The following is a 14,332-nucleotide window of genomic DNA, read 5'->3' as shown; positions in this document are numbered from 1 at the left end:
TCCCATAAAATTAATGTTTCAGTTTTGATAATTTGTTTGATTTCCACTCTCATGTGAACTCTTAAGTTAAATTATTTAACACAAACATTATATGTTAAGGTTCTATAATTTATATAAGCATGCGTTATTCATGTTTTTATATGAATATTTAAAATTTCCTATATATTTTAAATTTTCCCTACTTTTTATATAGCTGTTCCCACTGCCGTCCCCTGCTGTCCCCTGCTCCGAGAAAAGAAAATCTGTCCCAGAAACCCGTTTCCCCATCCCCAGGTCCCCCCGTCCTGGAAACCTGGGGTAACATAGTAAAACACTTAGGAATGCCCTCCTGAGATTGATTATTTGGACCATTTAATGGGTTTCAGAATTAGAAGAAGTTAAAAAGAAGAGATTCCATAGACAGTTTTCTCTTCATTTATATAAATCAAATTGAGAGATGGTAGTGTAAATGAAAGACCAGCCATTGTGACCTTTTATCTTCCCCTTCCACTCAGAAGTTTTAATATTTCCTATTTTCGAAATGTGAGGGTGGGTCATATGAATCATGTCTCACATTCTCTAAATTATGTTTAAACTGTAAACTATTATATCATTAGTTTGAATCATACATTCCAAAAGTTTTGATGCACAGACCAATTTTTTTATGTTACATAAAGCTTTATTAGAGTTACAGTTTTTCCTTGCAAATTTTATCTCATATACTGTTGGAATATACTATTTCATCAAAGAAAGAAGCTGTCCCACAGTAGATGGTGAAATGCCATATTGTTAATAAATTCATGATGATGAAGTGGATCGTAAAGAGTTGAATTGTGAGTTTTTGAAAGTGTTCTCTTCAACATTAATAGATTAAGCTCTGTAAAATAAAATTAATATTTAGATATTCTTCCATATGAAGAGAAGTCAGAGCACTTTCTTGTATGCATCAATAGTGTACCTGCAGTTTAAAAAACGTGATCATGCTGCTATTGCTTTGTAGAGTCAAATACATTTTTAACTATTTTATTAAATTGAAGTTTTGTGTGTGTAATTATTCTCACTTATTGGGAATCTCTCTACTTGCCTTACAGTATGGTTATCACTGCCCTTCCACCAGAACATGCAAAGAAGGCTCTTGAAGCTTTATGCATTCCTGCAGTAACTCCTCTGCAGGTAAAACTGCCATCAATACATACATGTTGGAGTTTGTATTCTCCAGACACATGTTAACTTTTAACATTTCCATTAATGTTCAGGAAGTTATAGCACAAGCAGCAAGATCTCCTCAGCAACTCAGTGCAAATCAGTATACTATTCCTATTGATCGCCTTTCAAATATTTTCAGGTACAGTGGTAATGGTTTCTGTTCTAACAAATTGGTAATGTATTTTATTGAATGGTTGTTTCTTGCAAAATTGTTTGTGGATGTATTAGACATAAGGATGCATAATATTTATCATGTTAATTGTATTGTTTATTTCTTTACAGATATGTTAGCCATCCTGAAGCTGTGGGAGATGCGTTTCAAAATATTTGGCCAACTTTTAAAATTGTTTTTGACCAGTAAGAATGTGTGAGCTGTCATATTATTCATGTAATTTGGGTTTTAGATTCTGTTGATTTAGCTGATTAACATCTTCCTTTTTTTTTAGACGTGCTTGGGACATGCCAACTATGGAGCGACTATGCAGGGCCTGCAAATATGCTGTGAGACTCCAAATGCACATATTATATAAAGTGGTTACAATTTCAATATTAACAATTTAGTAAATATATGGTACACAAATACTTGACGAGAAAGTCGTCATTCTGGGAGTAGTTTACTTTCGTGCTTTAAAACAAGTCCACATATTCCATTACTTTTTAAAGCTAGGGCATTGGTTATTGTTTTCCATCGTTTTTATCCTATTCAAAAATTCTTTGTTGTATTCTGATTCATTAACATGTTCAACCCTAGATGATAACAGAAACACCCAATATGGTATTTTTTATCAGTTTTACTCTAACAAGTAGGAGATATTTTCCATAGGAAGTCAAATTGTGATGTTGCTATCAGGATTTAACTCTGTAGTTTTTGATTCAAGCTCATTGACCCATGTTTCATGAGTATTGGCTCACAAGAATGCCTCTCTCATGAAAACGAATGGAACACTTAGCACTCATTTCATCTAGGTGATGTTCACAAGGGTGAAGCATCAAGCCCTTCCCAGGAGGTCGCCTATCCCAATATTGCTCTAGCTCAAGCTCCCTCCAAGGTTGAATATCTTCCTCTCATGAGAATGAATGGAACACTTAGTACTTATTGCATAGGGGTGATGCTCACATTGGTGAAACATTGGACCCTTCTTGGGAGGAACTTGGAACTTCATGGCTTAGCAAGCTTGAGCTGGAGCAATACTAGGATGGGTGACCTATAAGTGAGCATCATCTAGATGCAACAAGTGCTAATTGTTCCATTCATTCTCATGAGGGATTCGTGTAAACCACTACTCGTAAAACATAATGAGTTCGACTTGAAAACTACATAGTTGAACCCTGATAGCAATCTCACAGTTTTAATCTTATTTGGTTTAATGATAGGAGAGAGCTAGGTCACAAGATTTGGTGTTAGATGGTAATCAAATACTATTTTTTAATATATTATCTCGAAAATTAAGAACTTAATAAAAGATTACTTGCTCATGGCATGCCAGTGGAAACTCAGATACAACCATGATTGGTGCATTTTTAGTATGCACACGCACAGGGAAAATATTCTTATTGTGATTGTGTTTTCTTATGCTACTTAGATTTAAAAACTTCGATGGTTCTACCTTGAATTCGCTAACACTGGAATATATTTTGTTTTTTGAAATTTTATATATTTTGTGTTTTCTAGAGTTTGTGGCTTTTTTTGATTTTTCAACAATAAAAATTGAAATACAATGCTTGGAATTCAATTGCAAAATTACTAACTATGCATTAACAAAAACTTTATTGACTATGAGCCTTTTTTCATTTTTACCAATGGAATATATACAAGATTATCATGCAGGAGGAATTTATTGAAATAAGAATATTAAAAAACCTGTAATTGCCAACATGCACAAATTGTAAAGTTTCTGCTAATTCCTTATCTCTGAATCAGACTTTTAATCCAGTCTTTAAATGCTGAGAATGGTCTTCTAAGAATTCTGAATATTGATGAAGATAATGCCTATTTTGATGCAGATCCAATAATGAATATTCGACCTTTGATTGTGAGGGAGTATCTCTGATATAATTCGCAGGATATAGATGCTTAGAGGAGCAGACTTCGTTGTAACTGTGTGTCCTCAATCTGCATCGATAACCTCCCTATATATCCTTCCTAAAGGGTATGTCCCTCAAAGGGACATAACCCTTCCTAAACTAGCACTAACTAAATTCCCTCTAAGTCAGCGATCTGGGAAGACAAATTTAATAACACCTAACTATGTTTTAGTTTAGTTAAGCATTATACTATTGCTTCATGAGAAGTCGTTGGCTCCTATAGGAAGAGTTATATATAATATAATGCCAGTTTAGAGATATATTATAATAAGAAGACGAAGTATGGTTTGTAGTATCAGACCTGTAGGTTATTTGTTTAATATTCTTAACACTCCCTCTTAACTTGATAATCCTACAGAGAGATTATATCTAGCAACACCAATACAGATGAATAAGCAAGAATTAATACTCTATATCTATCTGTTTCTTCTTAGTATGTGGTATCATAAAACACATGATACAAAGTCATATTACTAAACCTGTGATATGACAAATCACTGCTACTAGTGATATTATACAGGATAAATCTTAAGAGTAATCTATTCATTTATCCAAGTTGTGATCTCACAGAAACTGGTATTTCTATATCACAACAAGATCCTGAGTTTTAAGATCTACCAGAATATAAGATAAACCCGAAGAATACTAAGATTCTTCCTTTATCCAATTTGTGACTCATGAACATAGCAATGTCAACATCACAATATGATCTAAAACACATCTAGATCTTATAGTAAAATCTACTGTTTAGTACATTATCTAAGAGATCGTCATTTATCATAATGCCTTTTATACAAGTGTTCATTATTTCAGTGATCGTCACCTCTTTAAATAATGAATACACATGGTGGAGCCCATAACAGTCAATAGCCTAACAAAATAAAATTATTTTATTTATTTTCAAAAAAGTACAAATGGATTACAACTCAACCATACCAAGTCTCCTCGTAAAAATTTTCTATCTTCACTCTAGATAGAGGTTTGGTGAGTATGTCTGCTGTCTAAATATATTCCAATTTTACAGAATTCTTGTGTACCATATCTTTTACATAATGGTAAGGAATTTCAATATGCTTGGACTTGTCATGGAAAATGGGATTCACTGAGAGCTTGATGGAACTCTAATTATCACAATGAATAATCGTTGGATTCATAGCTTGCCCAAATAATCTCACAAGGAACTTCCTCAGCTAGACTGCTTCTCGAGAGGCCATCGTCGTTGCAATGTATTCGGCTTCTGTGTAACTTTGTGCTACTGAAGACTACTTTCTTCATATCCAAGATATCATTGCTGATCCTAAACTGAAACAACATCTTGAAGTACTTTTTCTCTCTTTAACACTTCCACCCCAATCTGAATCAGTGAATCCATGTAAGTCTAAAGAAACTTTCTCATATTTGAGTCCAAAATTAAGAGTGCCTTCTAAGTATCTCATAACGTGTTTAACCACAACTAGGTGAATCTCCTTTGGTTCACACATAAACTGACTTAAGGCATTAACTACATAGCAAATATCTGGTCTTGTATTTACTAAGTACATAAGGGACCCAATCATCTGTCTGCAGAGAGTAGAATCTATGGAAGTTGATTTTGTTGTTGCTTCCTTAAGTTTATGTAGATTAGTCTCCATTGAAGAAGACGTAGGTTTACAATTCCACATTCCAAATCTCTTCAAAATGTCTAATGTATACTTTCATTGATTTAGTATAATACTATTAGAATTTTGTCGTACTTCCAGTACTAGGAAGTAATGAAGGAGTCCCAAATCTTTCATTTCGAATTCTCTAGTTAGATCTTTCTTGCATTGATCTATGAGATGATCATCACCTGTTATTAGTAAATCATCAACATATAGTATCAGAATTACCATATCATCTTTATCCCTTTTATAATATAAATTTGGATCAGCTTCATTCTTGGAGAATCCTAAGCTAGTGAGATACTTATCCTAAGCCTATTTAAGCCCATAGAGAGCTTTCTTGAGCCTGCAAACAAAAACGTTAGGATCATGAGTTTCAAATCCTTCAGGTTGCTCTAGATATACTTCTTCTAGAATCTTTCCATTTAGAAATGTTGTTTTCACATCCCTCTGATGTACCTTCCATCCTTTTGATGCGGCAATTGCTAAGACTACTCTTACAGAGGTATATCTAGCAACAGGAGCAAAGGTTTCTTCATAATCAATCCCTTCTTTCTGAGAAAATCCTCTGGCTACAAATCTGGCTTTATACTTCTCAATACTACCGTTAGCAGCATGCTTTATTTTAAATATCCATTTGGAAGAAACAACAGATTTTCCTTTAGGGCTTGGAACAATTTCCCAAACATCATTTTTCATAATAGATTGGTATTCTTTTGTCATAGCTTGTTTCCAAGCTATATGTTTAATAGCATCAAAAGGATTGGTTGGCTCTGTTTTGGATAAATCACTCATGTGTGTTGTATAACCAAAGAATCTTTTAGGTCTTTTGCTTTCTCTGACTGTTCCGGAAGGTGCAACAAAGTCTTGAGCTACTTCAACTGTTTTAATGGCCCAACGTGGTCTTTTCTTTGAATTTTCTTCAAGGTTCATATTTTGAATTTCATCTTCAATTTCTTCTAAGTTCTCCCTCTAGGACCTAGATTCACTATTTCTTTCAGAACTAGGTAAAGGAGAATGTTCATCAAAATTTATGGCTCTTTTGAATGCAAGATCTTCTTCAAAGATTACATCTTTGCTAAGTTCAATATTTTTCTGTCCAGGTATGAAAATCCTATATGCCTTAGATGTTTCACTATAACCTACAAAAATACCTTTCCTCCCAGAGAGTTCTAACTTGGTTCTCTTTTCTTTTGGAACATGTATATATACAGGACACCCAAAAATTCTAAGATGACTTATATTGAGTTTTACTTTAGTAAATACTTCTTCAGGGGTTTTATCTTTAAGATAGGAGTGAGGACTTCTGTTTTGAATATATACAGCAGTACAAGAGGCTTTTGCCCAAAGATAATATTCTAGATTTTGGTCAAAAATCATAGCTCTAGCAACTTCTATAATTGTCCTATTCTTTCTTTTTGCTAACCCGTTTTGCTCTGGATTATAAGGAACAATGTACTCCCTCTTAATCCCTGATTCTTTACAAAACCTTTTAAACAAATCAAAGGTATATTCTCCTCTGTTATCAGTTCTGAGGGTTTTAATTTTATGCCTTGAAAAGTTTTTAGTTAATGTTTTGAATTCTTTAAATCTTTGTAGGATTTCTTTTGATTCCTTGCATTTAAAAAAATAAATCCATGTTGTCTTTGAGTAGTCATCTGTGAACAAGATATAATATCAGAATCCTCCAAGAGAAGGAACATACATAGGTCCACATAAATCTAAATGAATTAATTCTAGTACATTATTTGTTTTTCTAGTACTATCATGAAAGGGACTTCTGGTGTTCTTACCTAGACCACACCCTTTGCAAATACTTGGGTGGTCTTTATCTAGTTTAGGTAATCCAGAAACCATATTCTCCATAATTGATAAAGTATTGAATTTTAGATGCCCTAATCTTTTGTGCCATATTTAATTTATACTTGCAACTTCGTGAACTAGGGCTTGAATAGATCGACTAAATTCTGTATTCAATTCATACAAATATCCTTTTCTTTGACCAATTAACTTTGCTTTCTTGATGGAGGAGTTCTTAGCCCAAGTTAATACTTTGCCATCCACGAATGCAACATTGTGCCCATCATCTTCAAGTGCTGGAATGGAGATTGGGTTTCTTTTATTTCCTGGTACATAGAGTACACCTTTAAGAAGAAGAGTATTTCCTAATTTTAGTTTCAAAGTACAATTTCCAATTCCTTCAACGGAGTGTGCTGAGTTATCACCAATGGTAACTTCACCTTAACCTTCTCTGCTAAAGAATCTAGAGTTTCTTTGTATCCCGTTATATGTCTAGAAGATCCACTATCAATTACCCATGCTTTATTTGAAATTTCATTTGATAGAGAGGAATATAAAACATGGTTCTCATGATCATAAGTATCTTCTTCTCTAATAACATTTGTACAATTTGCTTGTTGTTTGGAGTTTTCAGAACAATTAGATCTATAGTGTCCAAATTTTTCACATTTGAAACACTTTATTTTAGATAGATCTTTCTTGTGTTTTCCATTCTTTTGATTTCCCTTTTTCTTCTTGAAATGCTTTTTTTTGCCCATATAAGAGTTTGTATCAAGGATGTGAAATTATTCATGTTCTGCTTTTGGTTTCCCTCCTTTCTTTAGTTTTCTAGGTTCCTCTTGAAGACAATCGTTCTTGAGTCTGTTAAAGTTCGGAAGATTATCTCTGGCACTTATTCCTTATGCAAATGTCTCCCATGAATCTGGCAATCCATCTATAGCCATAAGCGTTAATTCTGTGTCACTAATAGTGGTTCCTATGCTAGATAGTTCATCTCTAATGCCAGCAACTCTTAGGAAGTAAGAATTTATTGATTCTCCTTTCTTTATCTGAATGTGATTCAGTTGTTTTTTTAGTGCGAGAACCCTAGTTGCATTGTTTACTTCATATGCATTTCATAATGCATTCATCATATCAAAGGCAGTTTGATGTTTTGTAAGCATAGGTATGATATCATTTTTTACTCCATCCAAGATGATTTGAATAGCTTTTCTATTTCCTCTGCTCCAGATAGATTTGTGAGGATCAACTAGAGGTTGTTTGGATGGTCTATCAACAAATTGTTTTAGATCATTCTCTTCAAGAATCATCATTATTTTGAATTTCCAGGCATTAAAATGCTCCTTCCCATCAAACCTATCAGCGGGTTTGATTGTGTATGCCATAGAAGATAGGAGATTGTTGCTTGATGTATACAAGGTCTGATTACTGAAATTTTGCAAAGCCTAGGTTCGATTACCAGAGCTCTGATTGTCAGCCGACTGGATGGTTCCGGCGGTGTTTCTGTAGTCGACGGAATGATGGTCGTTGGTGTTTTATATTCTGTAGCCGACGGGGTGATGTCCGGCGGTGTTTTGTATTCTGTAGCCGACGGGGTGATGTCCGGCAGTGTTTCTGTATTCTGTAGCCGACGGGGTGATGTCCGACGGTGTTTCTGTATTTTGTAGCCGACGTCGTTGGTAAATAGTTTGTAGCGGATAGAATATTTGTGGCTGACGGACTCCTTCAGGAAGGTTCGGCAATAGTATTTATATCCCGTCTGGGATCATTGTAAAGCATCAATCATCTACTATTGCGAATATTATGAAGCATAATGTATGTCTGGCGTATGCAGATATAATTCTGTTGTTCGTGTTCTATTGTCTGTATGCGTTCATTTTCTTTACCTATATGGTAAACACTGATACCATGTAAAATTTCTGCTAATTCCTTATCTCTTAATCAGACTTTTAATCTAGTCTTTAAATGTTGAGAATGGTCTACCAAGAATTCTGAATATAGATGAAGTTAATGCCTATTTTGATGTAGATCCAATAATGAATATTCAACCTTTGATTGTGAGGGAGTATCTCTGATATAATTTGCAGGATATACATGCTTAGAGGAGCAGACTTTGTTGTAACTGTGTGTCCTCAATCTGCATCGACAACCTCCCTATATATCCTTCCTAAAGGGTATGTCCCTCAAAGGGACAGAACCCTTCCTAAACTAGCACTAACTAAACTCCCTCTATGTCGGCAATCTGGGAAGACAAATTTAATAACACCTAACTAACTATGTGTTAGTTCAGTTAAGCATTATACTGTTACTTCATGAGAAGTCGCTGGCTCCTATAGGAAGAGTTATATATAATATAATGCCAGTTTAGAGATATATTATAATAAGAAGAGGAAGTACAGTCTGTACTATCAGACCTGTAGGTTATCTGGTTAATATTCTTAACACAAATGGATACCCAGCTATCGACATTGCTGCTTCTAAGACTATCTGGGAATTATTGCTGAGACTTGAGGATGATTGTAGAAAGCACTCAATGCCAAAACATGCCTTCGAGCCACCAAATCATAGCCCTTAACTATTATCGCTGCTTCCACAAATATGCCCTCCCAAATGAGCTACAACAGCCTCTAGAATTCTAACGCAGCCTCATAAAAAACTTTCACACTGTCCTTAATATTCATACACAGCCCCATATTCATTGGCTGCTGCCTGCAAATGTATAATGGCTGGCTAAATTTCCAAGTGCAGGCCCTCCTTGTGATACACTGGCCCCAAATACATAACACGGATCTTCATAGATTATACAGTCTGAAGTTAATAACAGTCTCCAAACTTTGTCTATTATAACTGCAACCAAACACTGAAACCTCCCCTGAAAACATCCTCAGTTTGTAACAAATGGATGGCTCTGAATGATGCCACCTCCAGGCACAATTTCGCTGGATAGTCTCACATGTTCAAAGTGTGCAATACTCCAAAGAATTCACCATTCTTATAGTATGCAATTACTCAAACCCTAGGCAATACTTCATCACCAAATTCATCAAATAACAATGCTCAATAGATGGTTCGATCTTTGCATTTGGATGCATTTATAAGCAAATCAGTCCGTAGCTTCCAGACTACACTTCGCATAACTTAAAACAAACTTAGCTGTTTGAAAATATTTTCTTTTGTTGCCATGATTTCAAATATGATAGTTTATTATATTTCCCTCCAAACATAAGCACCAAGTCACTTAATAATTTAATAAATATTTAAAGCATGAGCACACCTTATGGCTTATAATATAAACTTAATATTAATCATTGATTAAGTGGAATTTAATTAATGATTATAAATAACTTTAATAGCTCGTTAAATAATTTGAAGCGCTCACTCCAAATCTGGGTGCTCATTGTCTGACTTAGACGGATTGGCATACTTCCTATTTATTATTTATAGTAAGTTGCTATTTTGTGAAAGTCAGGGTTACTATTCTGAGCAGGGCACCTGTACAGTTGCTAGTAGCAAGGAGTAGTGGTGACATCGACAGAGTTTCAAGTTTGGGACTTACTATTTAGAGTAATTCAATTTATGGTCAGTGTTATTTCCTGAAAAACACTGATCACACTGGGATAATAGCCTGACTCGACCGAGACCTAACCAATTTATTAGCCTACAAAGGTGACCGATAGGTTAAGTCTCACTACAACTTGAGGTGAGCTAAAATGGGGACATTACATTATAGATCGTAGTATTGATTTGGGTTAAAGTTTGGTGGTTTGGTTTGTGGGTTTGGTCAAAAAAGTTTATGGGGGTGAGTTGAGCTTATCAAAAAAAAAACAAACTAAAAATAAAATTGTATATATACACGCAGCCAAAATTCAGAAATACTAGAAGCATCTAGTTTTTTAATGTACGAGAATTTCTGTAAGCTTCATGTAGTATGAATGAATTTCTGTAAGTTTCATGTAGTATGAATAAAGTTAATGTATAAATTATTCTTTGTGATAAGCTAGTAGGAATAATTATGAATGTTAATTAAATTTGCAAAATCAAATGTTTGGCTTTACATCTGACAATCATATTTGCTTAAATTTTTGCGAGGCCTTCTCAAAAAATTCTTTTGTGCATATTCTGCAAGCATGAGATTCCAAGAGATGACAAGATATTGAGGCATTCTTTTCAAACAATTCATGTGCTTTTTGTATGCCTCCACACTTGGCACACACAACTATAAGGGCATTGAGAGGTTTTGTTACCTAACAAAAATCCACTTTCAATTTTGTTTTTGTGGATATCCATAATATAACTTATTTATTTGGGCACGACTCGGGCTTGGCAAACCAAAAATTTCTGACATATTAAGTGAGATTTAAATTTTTTTAAACAATAGTAATTATAAAATAGTAGTGAAGGTACTTATGGAATAAAAGACATTGCCATTCTAAAGTGCTTTAGAACACATTTTAACATCTTATCAGTACCCATGAAGTTATAATTCCATTTTAAAAACTATTCTTATCTTGTTTTTATATACCTACTTTATCCTCCTCACACATAAGTTTTGATGCCTTGATTGAGAATGTGTTTGAAAGCAAACCCGATATAATTGCCTTTGGAATAGATTCAATTGAGACTGCAAGTTAGACAGAAATGAATATCTCTGTGCACATAATTTCTTACCTCTTATTTGAAATCTTAAGAGCAAGGAGATTCAAAATATGCAAAATAGGTAGTTTAGAAAAGTTACATATGGTTAAAATAAAAGTGATAGCGGAAAGGGCAATTATTATGGGAATGTCTAGGCTGCTAGTGACCAATTTCCGACTTCCATTTTGTTATTAGAAGTTTCGATCTCACTTTTTTCTCCCTTTAGTGGTTTATATATAAGCTGGAAAATCTTTACTAACCATTACAGAAAAGCTGAGGGTAAGTCTGCTTCTATGGTTCTTGTTTCAGGTGAGGACATGTGGAAAATCCATTGGTGTCACAATAAGTGATATGCTACAGGTGGTCCAGTTGCAATATCAAGTGCATCATCAGTCTTGTTTCCTTTACCTTTCCAGTGAAGTAATAAAGGTATTTCAAATACAATGCCGTTTTTTATTCATAAGATTTGCCTTATTGTGATTTTTATTGTAATGTAAGTTTGATCTTTTTGATTTTTCAATTTACAGATCTTTGGCTCAGATCCATCTTGTGGAAACTATCTAGGAGGTCTAATTAATTCACTCTTTGGCCATACCATAAGCCTTTTAAAGAGTATTCAGGTAGGAGATTAGCATTTGGAACCTTGGAATGTCTTATAGCTTTCTGTTATGGGGAACTCTGTTTAGATCTTTGTTTTAGTGGTTGTTGGTGCATTGCAATATTTTACGCAGGACTTATAGTTATTTCTGTTCATTTCTGAGATCCATTGATTGATAACCAAGGAATTGAACTATTTCTTCGTAAAATCTCTTGCTGAGTCAGGATTTTACATCTAGGCCAGACATTGCCGATGACTGCTTTTTGTTAGCCTCAAGATGCATTAGATACTGTCCCCATTTGTTTGTGCCATCAACTATATTCCCTCCATTAGTTGATTGTTCGATGATTGGCATTACTATACAGCACAGGTAATTTGTTAAACCTTTAAATGTTTTGGAGTATGGTAGATGGTTTTCGCTTCCTAGTCTGGTTTCTATGGGGGTCAGTCTGAATAGATATTATATTTAATTTTTATCACTGGACCTATCTTGTGTTCAACTTTCTTAGTTATGTTGTTTGATTATTAATTGGCATTGAATGTTACCAAGCCTATAAAGAAAACTGATGATGTTTTTATTCTCCAGGGAAGCATGTATCTCAATATTAACATTTTTAAATGATATTTTTGATGTGGCCACATCAATTGGTGGAAAACAATATCGTTCAATCATTGACAATATAATATTACCTCGGGCTACAAGTCTTACAAGAATTCTGATAGGCTCTTTGGCAGGAGCTCTTCCTGAATCTAGACTAGAAGAAGTAAGTTGTATAACATATTGAGTTGAGACTACCTAATATTAATGATTAAATCTAGGGGTTATCTTGTATTTGCATTTTTATTAGTGGAGGACTCTGGTCTAATGCAAATAAATTTATTGTACAGGTCATTTCTGTTCTCATGTCAATGACACGGATATATGGAATTCAAGTTGTTAACTGGGCACAGGAAGCCATTTCTTTGATACCATCAACAGCCATAACAGATGGTGAGAGATCAAGCTTCTTGGGGGCTTTGTCTTCCGCAGCCTCTGGTGTAAATTCTCCAGCCCTTATTGGTTCGCTTGAAGAATTATCAGATGTCTGCCGCCGCAACAAGACAGTTCAAGAGATTGTTCAAGGAGCATTGCAGCCACTTAGACTAACACTCACAACTGCATCATGATTGTTTTCAAATATCAAAGGACATTTTGATTATGTAACCTGTACGAGTATCTTGTATACTGAGAGTTTGAAATGATGGAAGTCAGAGCCCGGTTTTTTTTGTCAGAGCATTGGTTATTGTGATTGTATTATGGACAACAATTTTTCTGAGTACATATTTTTATTACACATTTTAAATCTGGACATTGACTCTTGCAGAGTACACATGATCAATGTCAAGGATTGGCTTACTGTTTTAGTATCAGTTTTAAGCCGTGAAATCATTCCAACTGGAGATGTCCTTATTTAAGTACATATACACAGGAAAAGGAGGAGCAGAAATAGGGATAAGATGGAATTGTTATACCCCTCCTGTGGATTAATATTGAGGCTGTTGTAAATTATCTGGAAATAGTTTGGAAAGAAAATTTCCAGGAGAATATTCACTGATTCCTTTATTTTTTCAGGCTTCGACTGTGAATTTCAGATTAGAAAGATTGAGCCCTTGTATGGATTGTCATGGTATTTATTGGCCTCCCGTCAAAATTTCAGAAATTAATGAGGCGTCAGAGTATTTTTCTAAAATGTCAAAGTTTACCGACAAAAAAAAAATGTCATAAAGTTTTAGTTGTATTCATAAATGTTGTTGCTTTTGGAATAGGCAATCAAGGACTACATTTACAGCGACTATTAAGTTTCTTGTACTCTATTGGCCAAATAATCAAGTGACAAAATTCAGTTAACAATGATGCATAACTATAGTTTTTGCTGTTGATTAATATAAAAAAACAATGATGTAACATGATATGGCAGAGTCAGCATATTCTTTTATGTCTAATATATTGCTTAAATTTCACTTTAAGTACTTGTGAATGTTCTTAGAAGTTTTGAATTCAGCTTGCCTTCTGATACAATTTATAGTGTATCTATTAATAGAAGGTTGTTTCACTTGGTAAGTTTCACTCTACTTGTTGATTTACTCGAGCAATTGATCATTTTCCCCTTACTGAATTTCTTTGAGCGGAATGATATTTTATCAAGACAAGATAGTAAAGCTGCATACACCCATTGGGGACTCTTTGGAATACACATCATAAAATGTGTTTCTATTTGCAACAGGTGTCGACTCCCAAACATAACATAGGCAATAACCAAATATGTTTATTTATGTGTAAGGCAAAGGATGGTTTAGTGTTTTTTCTGGTAAGTTTGTAACAATTAATTTATTTTTATTTCCATCAATA

General features: G+C 34.3%; 1 protein-coding gene across 2 annotated transcripts in view; it reads left to right on the top strand.

The window, feature by feature from the left end:
• The window catches only part of MOS14 (ARM repeat superfamily protein), a 286,973-nt gene extending 273,197 nt beyond the window's left edge, over window positions 1–13,776 (top strand). For both annotated transcript variants that reach the window (XM_089787799.1, XM_089787798.1), the window contains 9 exons: window positions 1,071–1,152; window positions 1,236–1,324; window positions 1,468–1,542; window positions 1,632–1,686; window positions 11,655–11,774; window positions 11,873–11,965; window positions 12,168–12,313; window positions 12,530–12,707; window positions 12,832–13,776. In XM_089787799.1, coding sequence (XP_089643925.1) covers window positions 1,071–1,152; window positions 1,236–1,324; window positions 1,468–1,542; window positions 1,632–1,686; window positions 11,655–11,774; window positions 11,873–11,965; window positions 12,168–12,313; window positions 12,530–12,707; window positions 12,832–13,110 — 1,117 coding nt within the window. In that variant the 3' untranslated portion in view covers window positions 13,111–13,776. The remainder of the gene's footprint in view (window positions 1–1,070; window positions 1,153–1,235; window positions 1,325–1,467; window positions 1,543–1,631; window positions 1,687–11,654; window positions 11,775–11,872; window positions 11,966–12,167; window positions 12,314–12,529; window positions 12,708–12,831) is intronic.
• The last annotated feature ends 556 nt before the right edge of the window (window positions 13,777–14,332 follow it).

Source organism: Cupressus sempervirens, chromosome 6 (assembly GCF_028749045.1).
Source record: "Cupressus sempervirens isolate cs-2001-9-10 chromosome 6, ASM2874904v1, whole genome shotgun sequence".
Taxonomy (NCBI): Eukaryota; Viridiplantae; Streptophyta; class Pinopsida; order Cupressales; family Cupressaceae; genus Cupressus; species Cupressus sempervirens.
This window is presented reverse-complemented; position numbering and strand designations above follow the sequence as displayed.